The following is a 24653-nucleotide window of genomic DNA, read 5'->3' on the forward strand; positions in this document are numbered from 1 at the left end:
TATTAATACTGACATCATTTATTGAAACCGTAAGATGATAGCCGCCTTTATTAGAGGATCCTTCACAAATAAAAAGATAAGATAAAGTACAAAATATTTTATATCTAAAAGAGAGTTATTGTTAACATGGTAAATGATAAAGAAATCTTTTATTTTGACAAATGACATCACTTAACATGGTAAATGATAAAGAAATCTTTTATTTTGACAAATGACATTAAATATTTTTGTATAATACAATCCTTGTATAATATAACATACCTATAAAATCCTATTTGTTACTTATATACCTACGCTGAATTTAATTAAACTGATGTTTCAAAAATGTTGTTGAAAATTTATAAGAACGTGTTGGAGTTTATGAGAAATCTTTTTTAAAAACACTAAGAGAATATTAAACTGTATTTTCGAATAATTTAATATGAGATACCATCAATTTGGACTTTTTGCTTTTCTTTTAATAAAATTAGTGGTTTCATATCATTGGTTTTGTTATCATTCTTTATAACCTAGGCCCATGAAATACCCAATAGCCATAAATTGCCATATTTGTAATTTTCTCTAGAAGTGTAAAAAGAAAAGTCATTATTGTTATTTATCGACTGCCACTTTCCCCCAGTTTGTCTAAATTCGGTCTAAATTGGGAATTTTCCAAGTCGTATTCTGGGTAATTTAATTTATTCGGAAAGATCAAAAACTATCGGAAAATTCACCTCCATTGCGGTGCACTCGTCGGGCATAAAACACCGATAAAATATGGTCAGCAAAGAACAATATACGAGGAGGGGCTGACTTTAATAGCTATTTAAATTTGGTCCTACATGTGGAAAGAATTATGTTTGGAAATTTTGCAGTTTATTTCGTCGAAGGTTTAATCGATTGTGTTGCTTTTTGGTGAAGAGTTTGTTTCTATATAAATGTTTAAAATAAGTTATGTTTGTATACTCAAATTTTTAGAGTTTATTATGGAAATTTATTTCTCTACTTTTTATTTAATAAATAAAATCTTTTTTTTATCTACTTCTCTGTCAATATTATTTTTCCCATTAAAGAGTTAGGTGGGCTGTGATTTAGGCAGTACGATTTCAAAAAGTAAAGAAGCTTCATTGATCTGGTGACGGAAGTCTTCCGGAAGTCGCTCAGGATAGGAATTGAACATAAGTGGGCGAACATATTGCTGTTTGACGTCCGAACGTCTTTTCTTACTTACCTAAAAATTCCTTAGATCAAAACGGGTTATGTTGGTTTTACAAAAAAACTAAGTGTCCGTGTTACTCAGTAAATATGGTCTTGGGTTATTTGTCATTAAGAAAAATTGTAGAAAAAGTAGTGGTGATTCAAGTGAAGAGTACCACAAGAGATGGTCCTAGGACCCACGCGGTGGAAACTGTCATATGACGGGGATATAATTCAATAATATGGGAAGGGTCTAAACCCCGCTACGTATTTGCGAAAAACTTTGCTATGTTGGTGGTTGTACGGGTCAGGGAGGACCATAACTTCGGTGCGCAGCATATATGCGACCAATACGAAAAATGAATGAAAATTCATAAACTAGATCTGGCTTTTGGTAAGTCTGAGGCCCAAAACGGAAGGTAATGGAAACACGTGAAGACGGTGCTACCGTGAGCTACCGAGCTACCGAGCTACCGTGAGATCCGCTTAACAAAGGCTCTGAAGGAAAGAGAAGGAGTATAGAAGACAATAAATGAAGACATAGTAAACTAACGTTTATATAAAGAAGAGAGGGAAAGATCCATGATGATGTGGCAACAGAAATTGGATGAGATTAGAGGGTGGCGTAGTAGCCAAAGTTGCTGATTAATAATCTAAGAAAATGGGTGGACTGCGAGCATCGACATTTGGATTACTTCCTGATACAGATGCTCACAGGACATATTTGTTTCGGGGCATATCTTTATGGATTCGGAAAGGCAAAAAATTACAAATACTTGCGAAACTACTGCGAAATATCGGAAACGGTGGCAAATACACTGTTAGTGTATACTAGCTGCATAGTTGAAAGAAACCTGTTCAAGAGAGAGCTAGAAGATGGGATACAATCAGTAAATAAGAGAACGCTAGACCAAAAAAAGCAGAAGGAAAGGCAAACAGATCAGAAACAGTTTGCCCAGGAGCAAGCAGAAAGCTAATAGAGAATAAGAGGTGATGAGGCTGAACATGAATAGGAAGAGAAAGAGGAAGAAAAGCTTACGCTAAAACCAGAGAGTTCCTGTCGGTAATTTCTGGTTAAGGAGTGTGCTTTTGTAGCAAGTAGCCAGGTAAGACTATGACATTAACGGCAATGGTATCAGAACATCCTCTGTCTTCTCGAATATTATCGTATTCTCGTTTACTCTGCTCACCTTTTAGGACGAAATGTTTCATGGAATATTTTGTACATCCGACTTATAAAAGTAAAAAATGGTCAATTGGTAATTGAACCAATGTAAAAGGAATTAATAAATATAAAATGCTTGATTGCTTCGTCCACATTTATATTTTTTTAAAATTCACGATAAACTATTTTTTAAAACAATTGCTGAAAGTATTTTCCAAATTAAATACATTATAAAAATTACTAAACAATTAGTATTAATAGTCCTAAATCATTTCAAGCACAATTCTTTTTGTGCACTAAAAACTTTGTATACAAGTTTAGTACAAACACGTATAAGAAACTGTTTTATAATCTGGTTACCTCAATAAAATTGACATTGTCATTCGAATAATCAAGAAAATTCTCAGAAGTTTCTGCGTTACATTGTTTTCGAGTTGAGTACTCCACTGCGCGAATTATGTTATATTATTGGAACTAACTTAAAATAAGAAAATATTAACAGTGACTTAACTTTGTAAAATCATACTTTTTATCATTTTTAATAAAGTAAATAATTTTAGTTAGTGCCCTGCGATTCTGGCAAGCGTAAATTTGCATCTAGGTAGCTAAGCTAACATCAGAGAAATCACAAATGTTTAAAACTAATACACACAGAACAAAATTTTCTACCTAAGGATATACTGTACTATTCTTTAATGTATAAAAAAGCCTACTGCACGTTGGCTTTCATTTTCTGGTCCTGTAAAGTAGGTTGTATTTTCTAATTGTAGTTTTATCAGATATTCGCCTCTCCTTTTTTACCCCAGATTAACCTGGTATGCCCCATATATTTTCTGTTAAATTAGGTTCTTTAATCTTACTAACCTCGTGTTGTTTGATTTTATGACTTGGCATATTAATTTTTTATTTTGAATTAACTAGTGTTGACATTTAAAATGCCACGTTTTCAGGATAGTCGAGTTTTAAGTCATCTGTCGACTTTAAGTCAGTTACTGTTTGCAGCAGGTGTAGCTGCTTTGGCTAGTTTTGGTCAATGACATGTATTTTATTTCCACGGTACCACCCATATCTAGGAGTTATTCACCAGATATGGAAACATCAGTATTAAAGGGAATAATTGGTTTCGTCTGGATACTTTCCATTTGTGAACCTTCATATTAGTTAGTGTTGTTTGTCTGGTTGGTTTCTTTACTAGATTGAGATCTACTCCACTGTGTTAGAATAAATGTACTACTACCCAATAAAGTCTCAGTGCATCTCATCGTTGTAATTCCCAAGCATACCAATATGAACTTATTAATAATAAAGGAGGTTGCTTTTCTGGCTATTTTAGGATGAAAATTTCTTACTATTGAGTTATTCTATTCCGTTAAGTCAGTTGTATTAAATGCCTCGCAGACCCGATTTAGCTATTGGATGGAGATACTCTAAATAATAATGACCATAGTTAACTTTGAAAACCTGACTAGTAATAGTTTATTGGACACTTCTTTTTATTTGATATCAAAATCTGTTAATAAAAAATAAATAATCAAATCGTTACTATTAAATGTTACAATAACGCTGTATATTAAAATTATGTGAAATATTCAGTAAGTCTGACTAAGAACCCTGACTTTCATTCTCTGAGTCTGTCTTCTGTTCACCACTAAATACCATACTTCTATGAGAACACCTAGATAAAAAATTTACATAGTATAAATTAAAACAGACTTTTTAAACAAAAATATGTACATTCCAGCCTACTGAGGCATAACACGCGATGCTCCATAAAACATAAAAAAATATTTTGTTCTGGATTTCTGGTATCTGGCGTGGTTTGACATTTCTCAAATCTTTATGAATTTTACTTTAAATATACTCTCCTGAATTTATAGTGCACCTATAAGTTAATGATAATTATTAATTATTTGGTTTTTTAATAATTTTTTCGTTCTTTATATAAACCGTTTTATATATTTGTACATTGTTTTGTTACAGGTCCAAATACAAAAACAACAGTAGCTATATTAAATTGTCTTCTGGCGAGACAATTCTGCTTTGAAGATGCATCTTGTTCAGCCATATTAGAAATCATCCCTCGTGTTTGTGGTCCAGAAGTTGGTAAGTACATCCAATTTAGAAATTTTAGTTTACAATATATATAAAAGTAGTTTTTTACCAGTTTTTACCTAATATATAATATATATATATATATATATATATATATATATATATATATAATATATATATATATTTATATATATATAATATATATAATATATATATATATATATATATATATATATATTTATATATATATATATATATATATATATATATATATATATATATATATATATATATATATATATATATATATATAATATGGTATTATGCATTTGGGATGATGGAATTTATTGGTATTAGGTCGAGGACTTGCCCCAATGTTTTGTAATACTTAATGTAGTTGGAATGCTAATAAACGTATTCTTTTTGAAAATATGTTAAGTTCCTTTCCACGATTATGAAGAAATTAAAGAAGACTTAATGTCGTTTCTTTATCATATGTCTCCACTCTAGCTTCCAACATCACATTGCAAGATAATTTTGTCCATTTATTAACTAAATTTGAATTTATTAATAAAAATGCACCATGATTTGTTTGCTCTTGTCACTGTTACTATATTAGATATGAAAATGAAATGGTTAATATTTATATTTCTGGCCTAGGCAACTGGTGGCTTGAGAAATTTGCTTCATCCAAAAAAATAAAATTGAAGTGTGATCATTTTTGTGAGATAATTTATCATAATGGCGAAAATTATCAAGACAAGTTGCATCGATGGACTTAAATTGTTATACAGGGATCAAGCACCATCCTTTAGCAACGTAAAAAAATTGTTCAATATATTCAGTCTTGGTCGTCGCTCTCTTCAAAACGAATTCCTTAAAGGTCACCCAAAATTGGCTGGTATACCAGAAACCATCGATGCTGCGCGTGAACTGATAGAGAAAGATCGTCACGTGACATACCCTGAGATGGAGGTATTCTTGGAAATTACTATGATAAGCACCAATAAGATATAATTTGTCTGTAAAAAAGATTTGTTCAAGTTCTTCTTCTCATTGCGCCGTCTCCTTTCGAAGGTTGGCGATCCAAATGCCAATTGTAGTTTTGGAAACTGCTGCGGAAAAGATCTCTGCGGATGAGCGTTCGAACCATCTCCTCAGGTCTTTTAGCCACGAGTTCTGGCGTCTTCCAACTGATCTTTTGCCCTGTACTTTTCCTTTCAGTATAACTATAATTAATTCATATCTTTCGCCTCTCAACACATGAACCAAGTATTCCATTTTCCTCTCTTTGATTATTCTTAGTAATTCTTTTTGTTTACACATGCGACGAAGTACCTTAACATTAGTAATTCTTTGTTCCCATGAAATCCTCAACTCTTTGTTTACGTTAGATCCCACATAATCTGAAAAAAAAGAAAAGTCAAAAAGAGGCTCGTGTCAATTTGTGCAAGGAAAATGTTAAAGAAATGGGATCGAAGTGCATTAAATGCTGTGTATAACATCTACACTTTTTTTTTTTTTTTTTATTTAACATCCAATGTTTATTGCAATCTGTCTCATTATAAACAATAAGCAATATGTATAATATATGTACAATAACATAGTGGGAAGCTGCCCAGTGGCGAGCACCCAGGTAAAAGATAACATAAATATAATCTATGATATATCAGCTAATTTGAACTTAACAAACAGAGTTTAATACAGGTAAACATCACTGACACACATATGAGAGTTACAAGGCAAAAACACAAATTAAGGAAAGATTTGGAAAACACCTGAATAGAAACTTGTTATTTCACCGCACCATGACACTATGTTCTATTTTTCCTGATTTACTAGAGGTCCAAAGGGTCTGGTCGTTTTAATCTTCTTACGTGTGAAATGTTGAGCAGATCCGTGGCCAGCGGATTTGGATGGCAGGATAGTCTGTTCTTGTATACAGAGTTTACAGCAGATATTGCTTCGCAAACTGTTTGTAGCTGTAAATCGTGATGTAATCTGTGGTTCGTGATATACCAAGGGGCATTACAGATCTGGCGCAGTACTTTCGATTGGAAACGTTGAAGTTTTTGTATGTTGGTATTACTTGCTGTACCCCAGATTTGTGCTGCATATTGCCATACCGGTTGGTGACGAAATATGGGTCCACGCAAATGAGTTCAAAACAAAACAGCAATCGACCATATGGGTGTTTCAAGATGAATCAAATCCCACACAAGTTGTTCGTTGAAGAGGCGCATTGAAACAAATGGTCGCTTGTTGCTGTGGTATTAATGGTTTTGTAGCTACAGTGCCGTTAAAAGAACGTAAGATGGTCAATTGTGCATAATATTCAAACCATTCAAACATTATATACCATTCAGAGCAAGCGATAAAAGGCAAAATCGCGGAGGATCAGGTAGGCTTCACGAAAGGAAGATCATACATAGACCACATATTATACACACTAGAACATTTGTTGGAAAAGCAATAAGTAAAACAGAGAGATATACATTTGGTATTTGTGGACCTGAGAAATGCGTATGACTCAGTACCAAAGTCAGAACTGTGGGAGGCAATGTACAAATTAGAAATACTGACGGAACGCTAGAAAAGCTCTGTATAAAGAAAATTAAGTGTCTATTAAAATGGGAACAAGAATCATAGGGGACTTTACCACAACAAAAGGGCTGCTGTAGGGTTGTTCCACATCTCCAACCCTATTCAAAATATACTTAGGGAAGCCTTAACTTCATGGAAAAGTAGTGATTGCACAAGACCAAGAAGACCTCAGTTATATGATAAAGAAACTACAGGTAACTTAAAGGACAAAAAAGTTAAGTGCAAATTTATACCACATATGTGGCCAAAATGGCGCCCTCTATTAGTTACATCAAATTGTGCATCAAATTATAATTTCTCATATTTAAAAGTACCCAGTTGTAAATTTTTATGCATAAATGTTTACAAACATGAAAGTTATAGCGAAAAATAAAATTTTAATTTTGCACTTTAACACCCTGTATCTTTTTAATATCAACATTTTATTAAAGCAATTTGGCTTAAATCTTAATATTTTAAAGTGTAGAATCTACTGTTTCTTTTTGTATAATTACTTAAGGACCACCCTGTATGTATAACAACGAAAGAGTAAAACCCACATTGACTGATAGCCCATTCTTTGTTTGGTTGGAGGTTGTTTAGTAGAAGGATAAAATACATTGTTAATTAACTAGTTACATTCAAAGGGACAAAGGGCGCATTGATGCGGGTCATTAAATTTTAATTTTCGACGGTATAGAATTTTGTAATAGGATGTATAGGTTTTTACTACATGTTGGATCAAAGGGTTTGCACAAAGTAGTCGGAAGCAGCACTTAGAAGCTTTCTTATTTTATAATTATGTCTTTAAACATCAGAAAACAAGGTAAAATTGTATATATTTGACAATATTACAAACAGGATAGAAGAGTAAAATTGGAATATTATATTTAAAGGTAAAAATAAAATAAAAATTATAATAAAAACAGAATTTAAGGATATGAGATATTTTTTTCTTTTACAACTTACTGTATCCCTACTTATAAGAATTCTCGTTGAAAAATAACTATAATCACTTTTAAATTACGAGGCAGATAATTATTAGAAACAGATTATAAAGTAAATAACGAAATACCCATGGTAACAGGTGAAAATTTTGGCCCAGAAAACGTTTTATTGCACACACCAATATTCTTACAAATTTGTTACGAAAAATACAGATATATAAAGATAAATGAAAAATTTGTTGTTTCAGAGAGCACTGTTGAAATCCTAATGCAACCGTATTTGGAAAAGGCTACATTTCATATATAATTAATTGATTTTCTAGTCCATCCCTCGTTTAATTTTTGCATTTCAATAAAACAAACGTATGTGGAACTTTAAAAAAATCAAAGGTATGCCGCAATGCACACAACAACTTAAGAAGTTTTCTTGCATAAGATGGTGCTACAAAAGAGAAATCTTTATGCTTACCACTAATCAAAAAGTATCTCTGAATCTTACAGGAATAACTGAAAATCTGAACAACCAATTTCTTAGCCAGAATGTGTACTTGACGACAAATAGAACATGGTTACAACAAGAAGATGCACTTGTCCACAAGTTAGTCTTCACATTGCCCCTATTCCTGCTAGAGACGTTGTGAAATATCTTGGGTTGCATTTGGACCGAAAGCTGACCTAGAAACAATACATTAACACCAAAAAACTTGGCTCAATATAAAATTAAAACAAATAAATTGGTTACTTGGCAGAAAGTCACAACTGTCATTTAAGAACAAAATACTGCTTTATAAAGTCATACTAAAACCAATATGGACTTATGGCGTCGAACTCTGGGGCTGTAGCAAGCTTTTAAACACAAAAATTTTGCAGACCTTCCAATCAAAAATACTGCATATGATAGGTCACGCCCCTTGATATGTGAGCAAAGCAACCATCCACAATGATCTAGGAGCACCAACCGTAAAAGATGTCGTATCACTTCAGCCAACAAGGCCAAAATTCTTAATTCAACTCACCATAGCCAAATTATAATAAGTGAATTATATCAGCCACCAATGGAGGAAAGAAGACTGAAGAGAACTTGGCCAGAAGACCTAGTTACTAACTGTCGCTGGACAATACCCAAATCAAAACAATATTGTCATCACATTTACTAATTAGTCAATGTACTGTTTATGAGTAGATTGTAAGTATGCATTAAAAAAAATTTTAAAAAAAATTAGAACATGGGGACAGTGGATAAAATTGATATGCTACCAAGTTCTGTGGAAACAGTACTGAAACGGCAAAATGGTACCGAAAAGTCTTTTGTCATGCTCTTTATTTATGTATGTATGTACAGCGTTAACAGGCCTTTTAGGCCCATTGCTGGATGGATAATTTTCATCGTTTTCTAGTCTTAGCTAACAGCTTCCAATCTCTGATTCCCATCTCTCTGACATCTTCCATCACTGCATCTCTCCATTTCTTTCTTGGTCTTCCTCTCTTTTTTTTGCCCTCAGGTACTCTCCAAGCAATATTCTTGACTAGTCTATTACCTTGCATTCTTTCTAGATGGCCGAGCCATTCTAGTCTACGTTTTTTCACCACATTTGTTATTGTAGGGTTAGCATACAACTGATACACTTCTGCATTAGTTCGTCTTCTCCATTCTCCTTCTACTACTTTTCCACCAAATATTCTGCGAAGTATCTTTCTTTCCCATGCTTCCAATGTGTTCTGTACGGTTTTGTTCATAGTCCATGTCTCGGCAGCGTATAGCATTGTGGGTCTAATTATAGTTTTGTATACTCTTATTTTTGTATTACGAGATATATCTTTGGCCTTAATTATTTTGCTCATGGCTCCAGCACACCTGTTGCTCTTGGTCAGTCTCAGGTTGATTTCAGTTTCTTCTTTACATGTCTGATCAATAAGAGTACCTAAGTACATATATTCATCCACCTTCTCGAATTCTACAACTGATCCATTCTCCACCTCCAATTTAAAGGATCCCCTGGTGCTTATTCCTTTTTTGCTCGAGATCTCCATGTACTTCGATTTATTAATATTAACTTTCAGTCCCATTTTAGAGCTTTCCCGAATCAGTCTTTTTGTTATATTTGATAGTTCTTTTCCATTTCTTGCAATGAGAACCACATCATCAGCGTATGCTAAGCATTGGTGCTCCTTGTATAAAATAGTACCGGACCTATTTATCCCACTAATCCTTACAATTTTTTCTAGAACTATATTGAATAGCAATGTAGATAACGGGTCTCCTTGGCGAACACCTTTTTTCACTTCGAATTCTTCTGAGACTGTACCGTTGCATCTCACAGCACAAATGGTTTGTCTAATTGTCATTTTTACCAATCTTATTATTTTTTCTGGCACTTGGAATTCTTTTAGTGTTTCTATTAACTTGTTTCTGTTTATTGTATCGTAGGCAGCTTTGTAATCAATAAAAAGTACTTGTGCTGAAATGTTGTATTCATAGCAATTGGTCAGGATTTGTTTTAGCATAAAAATTTGATCGGTTGTTGATCTTCCTTTCCGAAATCCTCCCTGGTATTATCCTAGATTCTTCTCTATATATATTTCTAATCGTTTTTTAATTAGTATGGCGAGTACTTTATACATTACTTCTAATAAGGATATTCCTCTATAGTTTGTGCATTCAGTTCTATCTCCCTTTTTGTGTATAGGAATTATAATCGACTTATTCCATTCTTGAGGCATTTCTTCGGCATCCCATACTTCTAGTATTAGCTCACCAAGTTTGTTTATTAAGACCTCTCCTCCATATTTTATGTTCTCTGCCACAATGCCGCTCTCCCCGGGACTTTTTTGGTTTTTCATATCTTTTATTATTTCTTCAATTTCTTCTCTTGTGGGCTTTGGTATTTTTTCTATTACTATTTGAGGTCTAGGAACATAACAATTTTCTTCAGTAGTCACTTCGTCATTTAGTATCTCTTCGAAATATTCTTTCCACCTTTCACATATTTGGTCTTCATCCACTATCAGGTTTCCTTGCTTATCTTTTACATTCATCGTTCTTCCCTGGTACCCAGTTTTAATGTATTTTACTTCTTTATAAAAAATTTTTATTTCATTTTTCTTGTAATTTTCTTCAATGCGCTTAATTTTATTCTCCATATACTTTCGTTTCCGCCCCCTTAGGATTCTCTTTACTTTTTTTCGACCTTTCTAGGTCGTCTTGTTTTTGCGAACGTAAACTTTTTAATTTTAAATCTGATCTTTTTTTTAACTCTGTTCTGCATTCGTCATTGAACCAGTGGTTTTTTCTAAATCTTTTTGCTCTTGGTATGTTCTTCGACGTAGCTTCCTTTATAGTGTTTGTCATGTTCAAGAACTTTTGTTGTATGTTACTCACAGTAGTACTATCTTGTTTAGCGTAGGTTTTTTGTATATCCTTTTGATAGTCCTGCTTTACCTCAAATTTTCGCAGTTTTTCAAAGTTAAATTTACGTTGCACTTTCTTTTTCCGTTTATGCCTTTTAATTATTGCTTCTCTCATATTAATTCTAACCAAAAAATGATCTGAGTCTACGTCAGCCCCTCTGCACGTTTTCCCATTTGTTATTAAATTCGCAAACTTCTCTTGTATTAAGATGTGGTCTATTTGATTAGTTCCATTTGACCCCGGAATTTTCCACGTTCCTTTATATATATTTTTTCTCCTAAAATGGGTACTCATTATCTTCATCCTGTTTTCAATTGCGAATGTGATTAATCTCTGTCCATTATCATTTATATTCAAATGTTTACTTTCACCCCCTGTTATGTTTTTATATATATCTTCTCTTCCGACCTTTGCATTGGCGTCGCCTATAATAATTTTAGTGTCTTGTCTGGGCATTTCTTCACACAATGACTCTAATTCTTCATAGAATTCATCTTTCACTTCTTCTTATTTTTCTTCTGTTGGAGCATGTATATTTATCAACGATATCATGTTATTTTTTCCTTTAATTCTAATTGCATACATTCTGTCAGATTTTACTACGAATCGTTTTACCTGCTCCACGTCTTCATGTACCAGAAAACCCACTCCAAAATTCCTATTATTGTCTCCACTTGTATAAAACGTGTATGGGCCAATCTTTTCGACGTTGTTTCCAGTTAAATGTGTTTCCTGTAGTGCTAAGATGTGTATTTTATATTTTTTTAGTTCTTCTATTAGGTTAATTAATGCTCCCTCCTCGTATACTCCTCGAACATTCCATGTCGCAATATTTAGGTACATATTCTTATTTTTTATTTTGCTGTTTATGTTCAAACTCATTTTCCTGTTCATCGCTAGGGTTCGTTGGCATAATGGGCCATCTTTTCCTTTTTCCACTACTATATGCCGTTTTTTGGGTCCATATTTCTAGATTTTTCTCGTTTGAAAGTACCATTTCCGGCCCATACCCAATTTATACCATCCACAGTTAGTTTTCTGTACCCTATCTTTACATTTCTACCTTCAGCTCTTAATTCCTTGCTTTTATTTACGATTTCCTTCCTCATGTGTCTTTCTTTTTCGGTCATGTCATCGTTGATGAAGATCTTTTCTCCAGTAAGAAATCTGAGTTTGCTTTTTTCTTTCATTACCTTAATTTTTTCGCCATAATCCTTCATTTGTACCAGACATATATTGTTCTTTAACTTCATTGCAGATTCTATTTCAAACATCCTCTTTTAGGTGCTTTTGTATAAAATCTTTTACGTTATAATATATATATATATATATATATATATATATATATATATATAATAAATAATATATATATATATATATATATATATATATATAATAAATAAATAATAAATAAATATATATATATATATATATATATATATATATATATATAATATATAATATTAATAAATTGGTTACTTGGCAGAAAGTCACAACTGTCATTTAAGAACAAAATACTGCTTTATAAAGTCATACTAAAACCAATATGGACTTATGGCGTCGAACTCTGGGGCTGTAGCAAGCTTTTAAACACAAAAATTTTGCAAACCTTCCAATCAAAAATACTGCATATGATAGGTCACGCCCCTTGATATGTGAGCAAAGCAACCATCCACAATGATCTAGGAGCACCCACCTTAAAAGATGTCGTATCACTTCAGCCAACAAGGCCAAAATTCTTAATTCAACTCACCATAGCCAAATTATAATAAGTGAATTATATCAGCCACCAATGGAGGAAAGAAGACTGAAGAGAACTTGGCCAGAAGACCTAGTTACTAACTGTCGCTGGACAATACCCAAATCAAAACAATATTGTCATTACATTTACTAATTAGTCAATGTACTGTTTATGAGTAGATTGTAAATATGCATTAAAAAAATAAAAAAAAATTAGAACATGGGGACAGTGGATAAAATTGATATGCTACTAAGTTCTGTAGAAACAGTACAGAAAACGACAAAATGGTACCGAAAAGTCTTTTTTCGTGCTCTTTATTTATATGTTCTAAATGCACACGTTTTACGTACAGAGGCACCTCAACAAACAATCCGTTTGCAGATATCTTATTGGACAGCTTTTGAGCTTTTTTTAGAAATAAATAATATTAAAGGAAGACAGAAAGTAAAGAAAGACTTTGGCCTTTAAGTTTAAATCTAAGAGGTGGGTTGTTTGCAGCCTTGAGAAAAAAAATATTCACGGAAAATTTTAAGTGGTGTGTATTTTGAATAAAAAACATTAAAAGAAATATTATTTTTCATTCCCTGAGTTTTTATATTTTGCGATATTATACATCTGGAGCAGTTTATCATTAAGCAGGTGAAGTTTTATATAAAGTATATTTTTGATTGTTGATACCTAGATGTTTTTTTTAATATACAACTTGTGGTAGTAGATTTCACAATTATTGTAATAAAGAAGCTGTGCTTTATTTATATTTTTAAGTAAATTTGTGTACAAGAGAATAACAACTTATTGATAGTAATTGCCGGTGTAGGTAATCTCCAACTTACTGACCAACGGCTTTGGCCGGATGAGTTAATAACAGATATTGCGCTTTTGTGTCCTGGAGTTAAGAAACTGACCCCAAACTTTTTCCTAGCTCCTCGACAAAAGAGAGCCTTTCCACTTACTAACTCCGCCCAAAGCCGTTTGTCAGTAACGGGGAGATCGCTTATACCGGCAATCACTCGGTGAAAGAGTATGCATTAAGAAGGAATATAGTTATCCAACTGTCCTTGAAAACCTAATAGCCATTCGGGGTAGAAAGAAACAGGAGTTACTCAAGAGAGGCTGATAGAAAAGATTAAAGACGTTTTACTTAATCAAAACGAAAAAGAGTAAAATGTAAAGGCCTTTATGATGCGCCAGGTGTGTTTTTCAAGCGAATGAGTATTAACACACTTTGTGTTCTCGTTCATACCTTGGGGTGTAAACTACAGACTGTAGCATGTTATAGTATGGAGAGTAGGGTGCACGTCATTTTTTTACAATCCAGATATCCCAATACATAGGGCCAACATTGACCAGAAGGAGATCAGAATTATTCAGTATCTATACTGGAACCAAATGGCAAAGGTAAGGATTGATCAAGACCAATATACGGATTAATTTGAAATCCGGAAAGGTGTCCGCAAAGGCTGCATACTCTCTCCGATGCTTTTTAATTTATATGTTGAAAATATATTTGCGGAAGCATTAGAAGACACGGAATTAGGCATTAAGGTGAACGGCATACCAATTAGCAACCTACGCTATGCGGACGACACAGTGATTATAACTGATAATTTGGAAGATCAGCAGTTATTACTTGATAGAATGAATAGCATAGGTAAAAAATATGGCCTCAAAATTAACATTTTGAAAACGAAATATATGGTCATTAGCAGAAACCCTCCAGAAAACCCGATAATATGCATAGGTGACGATCGCATAAAACGCGTGAAAACTTTTAAATACCTTGGCACCACAATCAATGACCAATCGGATCCACAACAAGAGATAAAAACCCGAATACTAAAAGCAAGACAAGCTTTTGTGAAATTCAGACCGCTCCTATGTAATCAAAACCTAAATTTCAAAATACGCTACAGAATGGTAAAGTGCTACATATGGTCCATCTTGCTTTATGGCATGGAAACGTGGACTTTGAAAAAAACATCTATCAACAAACTTGAAGCATTTGAAATGTGGTCATTGAGAAGAATAATGCGCATACCTTGGGTGGATAGAGTTCGAAACGATGACGTCCTTAAGAGAGCCGGCGTGGAAAGAGAACTCTTTGAATTTATTAAAAAACGCAAGATTGGTTACCTTGGGCACATATTGAGAGGAGAAAAATATGAAATACCACAGTTAATCCTACAAGGGAAGATCGAAGGTAGGAGTGGAGCCGGCCGCAAACAATTATCCTGGTTAAGGAATATTAAAGAATGGACAGGAATACACAATACAGGCGAGCTGTGTCACGCCGCCAAGAACAGAATTCTAGCAATGAGATAGTCGCCTATGCACTTTGGTGTATGGAATATTAAGAAGAAGACGATATCCCAACTCCATTGCTTAATTCCAATTATGTCGTTACGTAACTTAAAATCGAGTATTTTATGCCGAGTAAGATAAAAAACTAAACATTATAACTATGTTACTTTTACAAAAATTCAGTATAATTTGTAGACCAATTCGTTGAGAGTTTTTCTGAGATAGGGTGAGTATCAGCCTTAACTTTCCATAATTTATTTAAATGTTTGTGTCTCTTGGCTCTGGAGACGTCAAGCCCTTTAGGAATAAAGGACGGAAAATGGCATTAGGCTGAAACTGAGTTATTCAGAGTGTAATTCAATTCTATGCGAATTCTGTTTATGAAATAAAAACACAAACGAAAAAAAGATTCTGCTGTTATTAAAAGAAACAACTGATCAAGAATAATATTTACATATAGTATTACATAGGTTTGCATAAAATGATAAAAAAATATATAAAAATGATGATATGTTGATAAAATTGACGTTTCAATTTCCACTTCGGAAATCGTTCTAATTTATTTTGAACATTTACTAATGTTGATAAAATATATTGAAACTTTAAAAATTAAATCACGACATTGTTTTCTATCCCGTCTTTTCTATAAGAATTTCTATTTTTATTTAAATTAGGGCTTTTCTGGTATTTTAAAAAAATTATTATGGATTTCTTGTTTAAACAAAATATTAAATGTATAAATCAATTAAAAATAACAGCCAAAGTACCAGATCTTCATAAATTGCATCTGTATTTTAGATGTTCGCCAAAAGCTCAGTACAAAACGTAACATATTGAATTTTATTTTTTTTTTGGATTTATACTTGAGTTTTTTTTTTATAAATTGCGAATAGTATTGTTTTTAATGTGAATGAAATAAAAATTCAGAACCAAATTTTACACTCAAAACAATATAATTCAAAATATTGTTAAAAGTAGCAAAATAGCTATACAAACTACTACAAGCGAGATACCGGGTTTCTCATTATATTTTGACCCCCACTTATTTTCCTTAATATCGGGAATACAAAAAAAGTTTCAAATTAATAAAAGTTGTATTATTTTATCTGTACTGACCAACAATGCAGCAACAGACAAATTTTGTATACAGGGAATGCCCAATAAAATGTATCTTCAATATTTCAAATGGGACACCCTGTATTTTTTTATAGTTTTGAGTAGCCCTGCGTTTCCTGATTACCAATATATAACATTGTGTAGCATTAGTTTTGTTCTATAATGACATATGCTACTACAAAAGGGTAACCATAGGTTGCTATGCAACTGACATTTCAAAATGAAACAATTATTAATTTATTATAACCTGTCAGTCCTCATACCGAAATGGGTTATACTCATCGAGCAAAAAGACAAAAGAGGGAATCTAATCCTTATGAAAAGGAGACCAAAAAAGTGGTCTCTGATGGCGGACATATCCGGAAATGGGAATGCGCCAAATTTAAATTTCATGACACTTCACAATAATCATACAGTGGTGTAGGGGTTCTAATTTATCTATTTATTTGTTATATTAGATAATATTAATATTACATAATATTAATATATAATACACTTAAAATACTTTTTTTTAAACTCGGACACAATAAAGTTTTAATTAAATAATAACAATAATAGTCTAAAATGTGAAGCAATTTTTAAAAAACTTCAATAGAAAATACAAATAATATTTCATGTGACAGTTGGGACAAACAATAACATCAGAAATTACATAACCTAACTAAATTTGATTTCTTAAACAAGGAAAGAGTCTCTCTTTCCTTGTTTAATGTGGCCTCTCAAGATGGCACTTCCTGTCTAACAATATTTTTGCCCCCACTACCTTTACATTCCCTCTTTTGTCTTTTTGCTCGATGGTTATACTGCAGATGAAAAAGTAGATATATTCTCAATTTATATAAAAAATAATAAAAACAAGCAAGCGACAAGAAAAGAATATAGGCTGATTTATCCAGATCGACAGACTTCTTCTGCAAATACATTTTTATATCATAAATGAAAAATATCATGTCATAAATGAAAAAATGTTTGAACGGAAGAAACGTACTATCGTAGGAAATGATGGTGAAGATCTTAATACTTTGCTTTACTTTAAACGTAAAAATTAAATACTTAAATAATAGATTAAATCCATAATAACTTTTTCATTTTAGAATATTCCGAAACTAGTCTAAACAGTGCTACTAATGCATTAGAGAAAAGCCGTGCGACGATACATAGAGTTTTAAAAAAGCACAACTATAAGCCGTGCAAAATATTACCGGTACAAGAACTTACCGATGTTCATAAGAGAAAGCGTTTACAGTTCTGTCAAGACATGCTACAAATTTGAACAATGATCCTAATTATTTTTATAAAATTTTATGGACAGATGAATCAAATTTTTCAACTTCAGGCATTTTTAATAGAGCAAATAGGTATTCGTGAAAACAGAAAAATAATAGAAAAAACAAATTAAGCCAAAACAAAGTAGTTGGACTGTATATAATAACTATGGAATCATATTTGGACACAGTCATTACAGAAGTGGATAAGTTATTAAATCAAAATTATACACAAAATCAAAATTATACACAAAATCAAAATTATACACAGTATGATATGGCAACAAGATGGAGCACCGCCACATAATGTCGTATCCGTTCAAGAACATTTAAATAATCAATTTAATGTGTGGATCGGCAATAAGGGTACCATTACATGGCCACCAAATAGTCCCGACTTAACACAATTTGATACCTTTTTATGGAAAAAGTTCGCGTGGACATTAAAAATTTAAATGGTCATAATAACACAATATCTGACGCATTAGAAAATTTAAGACGAAGATATTACTTGTGCATCGATAACAATGGAGGGCACTTTGAGCATCTATTGTAATCTTAAATGTAGTATTGTATCTTAAATGTAGTATTTTTGTTCATTAATTTTGTTACACGTACAAGAACGAATATCCTTAAAAATGATAAAGGGGATATTATTACTGATATGAAGGAAATAACATGTCACTGGACCAATTACATCCAACAACTATTTAATGATGAAAGAGAAGAACTGTCATTAGAAATCACCGAGGACACCGGACTACCAATATTAAGAGAAGAAGTCATCTATGCCATCAAAAACACAAAAGAGGGTAAAGCTACTGGACCAGATGATGTGCCAATCGAATTATTAAAACTCATCGATAAAGATGTTTTTGATGTAATGGTTGAACTCTTTAATCTAATATATCAGACTACCACAATCCCCAGACAATGGCTGCAATCGACCATTATAGCAATTCCCAAAAAGCCAAATGCAACAACCTGCTCAGATCACAGAACAATATCTTTAATAAGTCACACACTTAAAACATTTTTTCAGTTTTAACAATTTAAAGCAGAATTGTAAAACTCTTGAATATGAAGTTAGTGACACACAATTTGGCTTTAGAAATGGTATGAGTACAAGAGATGCTTTGTTCGGCTTGAATGTGCTGGCTCAGAGATGCATGGACATGAATCAGGACATGTACTTATGTTTTGGAGACTTTGAAAAGGCATTTGATAAGGTTCAACATAAAAAGCTTGTACATATATAAAAAAGCAAAAATATTGACAATCGTGATATGAAAATTATATCTAATTTATTAAACACGACATAATGTAAACTAAACTTCACATATTAATTTTTAAAGGGTTTTTACCCTCATATTTAGTGGCTACATTCATGTAATATATTGATACTGATGATGGAATACTTATTCCGAAAACGTTTTGTCTTTTTAACATAGCCCGACGGGGTTTTTTATATACCTTTTTATAAAGGATTTTATTGGAAAATTTTTTATTATATGGTATACAGCCAACTACAGGAACTTAGTTTACTTGTGGATTTTAAAGATATTTTGCTCCTGGAATAATACGTGAAACTAGGCTGCAAAATTTTCCGTTAGAGAATACAAAATCCATTGTGAAAAAAGAACGCGGTACTATGGATTGTTGCTATAATCAAATTAATTAAATAAGTAGAGCCTATTCTTCCCGTATAACAATAAATTCGTAAAGTAGAAAAAGATGTCCCTATCCAATATTATTGCTAAATATAATAAATACATAGGAGTTGACTTACACGACAATGGAGTGGCGAATTATATAATATTTGTGGGAAAATAGTGGTGACCGTTATTTATAAATATGTTAGTCGCTGCTGTCGTTAATGACTGGAAAATCCAGTTTCGCAGTTAGATTTTAGGTTAGAGCTTGTGCGAAGCCTTGCTAGTGTTAACAAAAGAAGCACAAAATATGTTAGAGGTCATGGGTCTAATCTTATTTTAATTTCCATATCCCTGTACTTGGCGATCTTTTCATTGTATTCAACACGCAGATTATTGTTGTTAGGTATTGCCACATCAATCAGTGTTGTTTATTTCTGCAATTCAATAACTAGTATGAGATCATGTTAGTCTAATGTTACTTCTTTATCTTTTTTATGTTGTGCGTCTCCTGAAGTTCGGGGACGACCCTGATCAAGAAAAATTTGAAACGTGATATATGGTTGGGTGACTTTAGTGAAAATACTGTCAGTATATTCTTTTGTTGTAATGAAATAAGTTGATTTAATGTATTGTTCCATTCATATTGTTTAATATCAAAGTCTTCAATTTTTTGCTTAATATCCGCTTCAAATTCCACTAGAACACTCCTTATTTAAGTCATATTTTCCATGTTTAAACTACATACATTAAAATAAACATATTCGAGGTATGTTTTGTCTTATAACTCGATCTTCAAGCGATAGATTCGTAAAAGCGATGTGTATTGGTTTCTTACAGCCATCGCTCTGGATCGCTTTCGATCGTAGGTAGAAGGTGGTAGAAGTTAGCTTCGAACAATTTGCACAGAACGACATACTAAGCATGGCATACTTTGTGTTACAGTTTTAGATGTGAAAGGCATAATTCATAAATACTTACAATTTCCTACTTTCTGTTGTAAAATTGAAGTTTTTACAAAAGTTTATTGTCACTACATCTTCTTTTTTTTTCACGTAGCGCTACAACCCTGGGTGACTTGGCTGACTGTACAACTTTTTTCCAATTTGTTCGGTCTTCCATTAACCTAGGGTCAATTGGAATGTTCATTTTCCGGAGATCTGCTTAGATGTTATCTCTCCATCGCATTCTGGGACGTCCGAGTGGTCTTTTGCCTGTGGGAATCTCCTCCTATACCAGTTTTACAAGTCTCTTGCTATACAGTCTGTGCATGTGGCCTGCCCATCTTAGTCGCTGTGATTTAATTTCGTGGACAATATCCGCGTCATTGTAGAGTGCTTTTAATTCGATATTGGTTCTGATCTTATACTGGTTTGTGGTGATGTCATGGTGAGGTCCGAAAATTTTTCTAAGTATTTTTCGTTCAAAGCGTCTGAGCTTTTCTTCGTTTGCTTTGGTCATGGTCCAAGTTTTGCATTCTTATGTTATTACAGGTCTGACGATGGATTTATAGATTTTTATCTTTGAACTCCTTGTAAGATTTTTTGATTTTATAAGCTTATCCAATGCAAATAGACAGCAATTTGCAGATTGGATTCTATCTTTTATTTCTTCACTAACATCATTGTCAGCTGTTATTACGGCCCCCAGATACTTAAAACGTTGTACTCTTTCGAAACTGAAGGTGTTGTCCGTCACATTTTGTCCTATTCTGTCTCTTCATGTCGTTCTATTTATACACATATATTTGGATAGGATGGAGTCTCCAACGAGATCTATGTTATCTGTATATACGAGTAATAGATTGGGAACTAAAACCGATACCAATTCTGTTTTTATTTCGGCCGACCTCATGGCTTTCTCTAATACCAATTTAAAAAGTAGTGGAGATAACGCATCACCCTGTTTGAGTCCACTGTTGATTTCAAAGCTGCCAGACAGTTTATTATTTACACGTAATTTAGATATTCCACCCTCCATACAGACTTTAGTCATCCGAATGAGTTTCTTTGGTATTAAGAACTCCGCCATGGCATTCCATACTTGGATTCTTTCTACGCTATCATATGCCTGTCGAAAATCTATGAAAACATTGTGTATGGGTCTGTTATACTCCCATCCCTTTTCTAGAAGTTATCTCAGCGTGAATAGTTGGTCTATTGTTGATCTGTTTGCCCTAAAACCGGCTTGATATTCGCCTAGGACATTTTCAGCATAAGGGATTAGTCTACTAAGAATGATGTTTAAGAGGGTTTTATGCCGTGTCAATTGTCGTTAAACAGTCTTTGAACTTATTATTTATTTAAAGAAAATACCAGTATTAGTAAGTCAGTAGCATATCGAGGATACATCATTTCTATTTTTTATATAACAAACATATAAAATTAGAATTTGGTGTTTATTGAAGTTAAACTAAATGTACGACCAAATACTTACCATGTCGGGATGTATTATTAGTTTTTTCCTTGTTTTTCCCTCATAGTTTACTATGGAATCAATAACAGGACAATTTTACTGTTATCATGGTATGTGTTTGTTTTTTAAAAGACGAATTACATGCTATGATTTTTTCTGACGGATATTCTCAAGTTAAAGTTGATTTCATGTAGTCGAATGAACTATATTACAAAGTAAAGTCGTCCCACAAACGCGACTCCACAATATTGGCAATATCATTTTAAAGTCGTCTATTTTAAAATGTATAATGTATGTCTGAATTGTTAATATAAATGAGTCACATAAAATTAAATTATTAGAAGACTTTTTTTCACTAGGTAACAAAAAAACAAAATTTGTTTAATTTAATAATGTTCCTATTTTTAAAACGATTTCCGAAGAGGAAATTGAAACGTCAATAAACTTACTTTATTCTTTAATTGTGGCTTATTGCCATTTAAATAGTAATTATCATCTCTAAATATTATTAAAAAATTTTGCTACAGATTTCCTTTATTTTCTCTAAAAGTTTATCTAACGTGCAGACAGAAAACAGTATTGTTCGAATGAGATTTAAAATACTTGTGTATCCCGTGTAATTTACATTAGCATACTCACCAGAAATCTTTCACAGTCGTGCACTCTACCCCCCGAGACATCGATCTGGGCCGTTAGACACTGCTTGCAATGCAAAAGACCTCAGTTTACTTAATTAAGGGTAGTTCCTATTCTTATCGGGCACGCAGTAGACACTTGAAAACATGAAAGATATCTGCTTCTTTGATTAGATTATCTCTTACACTGCTTGAAGTTCAGCTGGTTTTATTTCTTTTGGAATTGGTTAATAGAGGCGCGTAAACCTGTTAGGATTTTATTAAAATAAATAAAACGATCCAAACTATTGCTTTTTGTCAAATACGTTAATATATACTGTCTTTAAAATCATCTATCAGTGAATCCTAGATATGGAAAAAGACCTAACCTAACCTAACCTAACCTAACCTTGCATTTAGGGTAGAGAAAAAAAAACGTAGGAAAGATAATAATACTCTTGTGTTAGTTTAAAATCAAAAGCCATAATTACAATGAATACAATCTGTTAATACTAAAGACCCTAAAGAGTGATAAAGATAGTGTTAAATATTTTTAAACTATAATATTTTTAATATTCTACAATTAAAGGGGTCAGTGCAAAAATTAGTTAAGTCACATTTTTATTTTTGAGTTATAGGTGTTTGAAAGTTTGACTTAATTTAAAAAAAAAACCAAACAAAATTAAAAACTGGAATTACGCCAAAAATATTTTCTAAAAATTTTGAGTACAGATCAAATTTTCTCTCTCCAAAGGCGCTACAGCCCAAATCGAGTATTGGGCTACTCCAAATTATGCCTCCAATCTTGCCGATTCGCGCCGATTTTCTTTAGATTCTCACGTCTAGCAACTTTTGCGCATTCGTTGCCACATGATCCTCCCACCTTTTCCGTGGGCCTTCTTCTGGTCTTTCGCCCTGCATTTTAATATCTAGGGCTCTTTCTAGCAATCTTTTGGTCTCTATTCTCACTACAAGTTTAATGAATTTTGAAAAGCACCGACATTAAGTTGGTAGAGTTCATAGTTGTACCTTGATCTCCATACTCTCGTTTTCTTTAATAGGTCCAAATAACATCTACATCTACATCATCTACATCAAATTTTACTCACGTACTCACTCGTACTCACTTTCCAAGATTACTTCGTTGCTACAACTAGTTGATTCTAATCTTGCACTGAAATGATGACTGATGAGATGGTTCCAGTTTAATTTGCCTTGTATTAACTAGGAATTTTGTACTAGTTCACAGAATTTTTGAATTTCGTTTCTGGCATATCTTTTCTATTCTATTGCGGATCAAATCTTGTATAGTGCTATTCTCGAGCTGGTAATTCTACAGCTTACACTGGCTGCTACATAAAGAACTATCTATCGCAGTATACTATTGCACCGATTGCCTTCGTGAGGATCGTACTCACTTCCCGAGATTACTTAGTTGCTACAACTAGTTGATTCTAATCTTGCACTGAAATGATGACTGATTAAAATGTCACCTTATGGGATTTTACCCAGTAGGATGCTTGTTGTTACAAAATATGACTTCCATAACTTATAGTACACATGATTTTATATCGATGTTGTTATTTAACTCATTTATAGAAAAAAGTCGAGTCAGTTGTTCAGAAACTCCTTATTTATGTTGACTCCAATATTTTTCAATTATTGTTTTTTATGGCACTCTTGTCTCGCCATAGTATATTCCCACTACAGCTGTTGCGCTATTGTATATATATTTCGAAAAAGAGTTGTGTACCTATGATTAATATTGCACTCTATAAGAGCTCTTAACATGGAGCTATGCTGGACTGAGTCAAATGCTTCTTCAATGTCTACAAATATTAATATCAATGACTTTTTTTAATCTATACTTTTCTTTATTAATGATTTTATTACTTATAGGTGGTCATTTGTTCCAAAGCCACTTCTAAATCCGGTTTGCTCTAGGGATTGATAGAAATCTAGTTTTATTACGTTTTTATTTTTTTACGCAATATTATCATAAAGCACTATTCCATTTTTTTGCTGTGATTTCTTCAAAAAGGCAGGTTTTATAGAGAGTTAAAGCTGTTATGACGCATTCGCCTCCTAGTTTTATTATTTCACTAACAATGCCATCTTCTCCAAATATTTTGTTTTTCTTCATACCTTTCAACACAACTTTTAATAGGTACATACAATGAAAATTGTTGGTCTCTGGGACCAAATTTTTTTTTGTAA

The 24653-nt window shown here is 32.7% G+C and overlaps 1 protein-coding gene across 1 annotated transcript in view; it reads left to right on the forward strand.

Annotated features, from left to right (window-relative positions):
- The first annotated feature begins 1539 nt into the window (after positions 1–1539).
- LOC140449018 (uncharacterized) overlaps positions 1540–24653 on the forward strand; it is a 610571-nt gene continuing 587457 nt past the window's right edge. Inside the window, exons 1-2 of the mRNA XM_072542160.1 lie at positions 1540–1570; positions 4322–4444. Of these exons, the coding sequence (XP_072398261.1) occupies positions 1540–1570; positions 4322–4444 (154 nt within the window). The remainder of the gene's footprint in view (positions 1571–4321; positions 4445–24653) is intronic.

This window comes from Diabrotica undecimpunctata, chromosome 8, assembly GCF_040954645.1.
Source record: "Diabrotica undecimpunctata isolate CICGRU chromosome 8, icDiaUnde3, whole genome shotgun sequence".
Taxonomy (NCBI): Eukaryota; Metazoa; Arthropoda; class Insecta; order Coleoptera; family Chrysomelidae; genus Diabrotica; species Diabrotica undecimpunctata.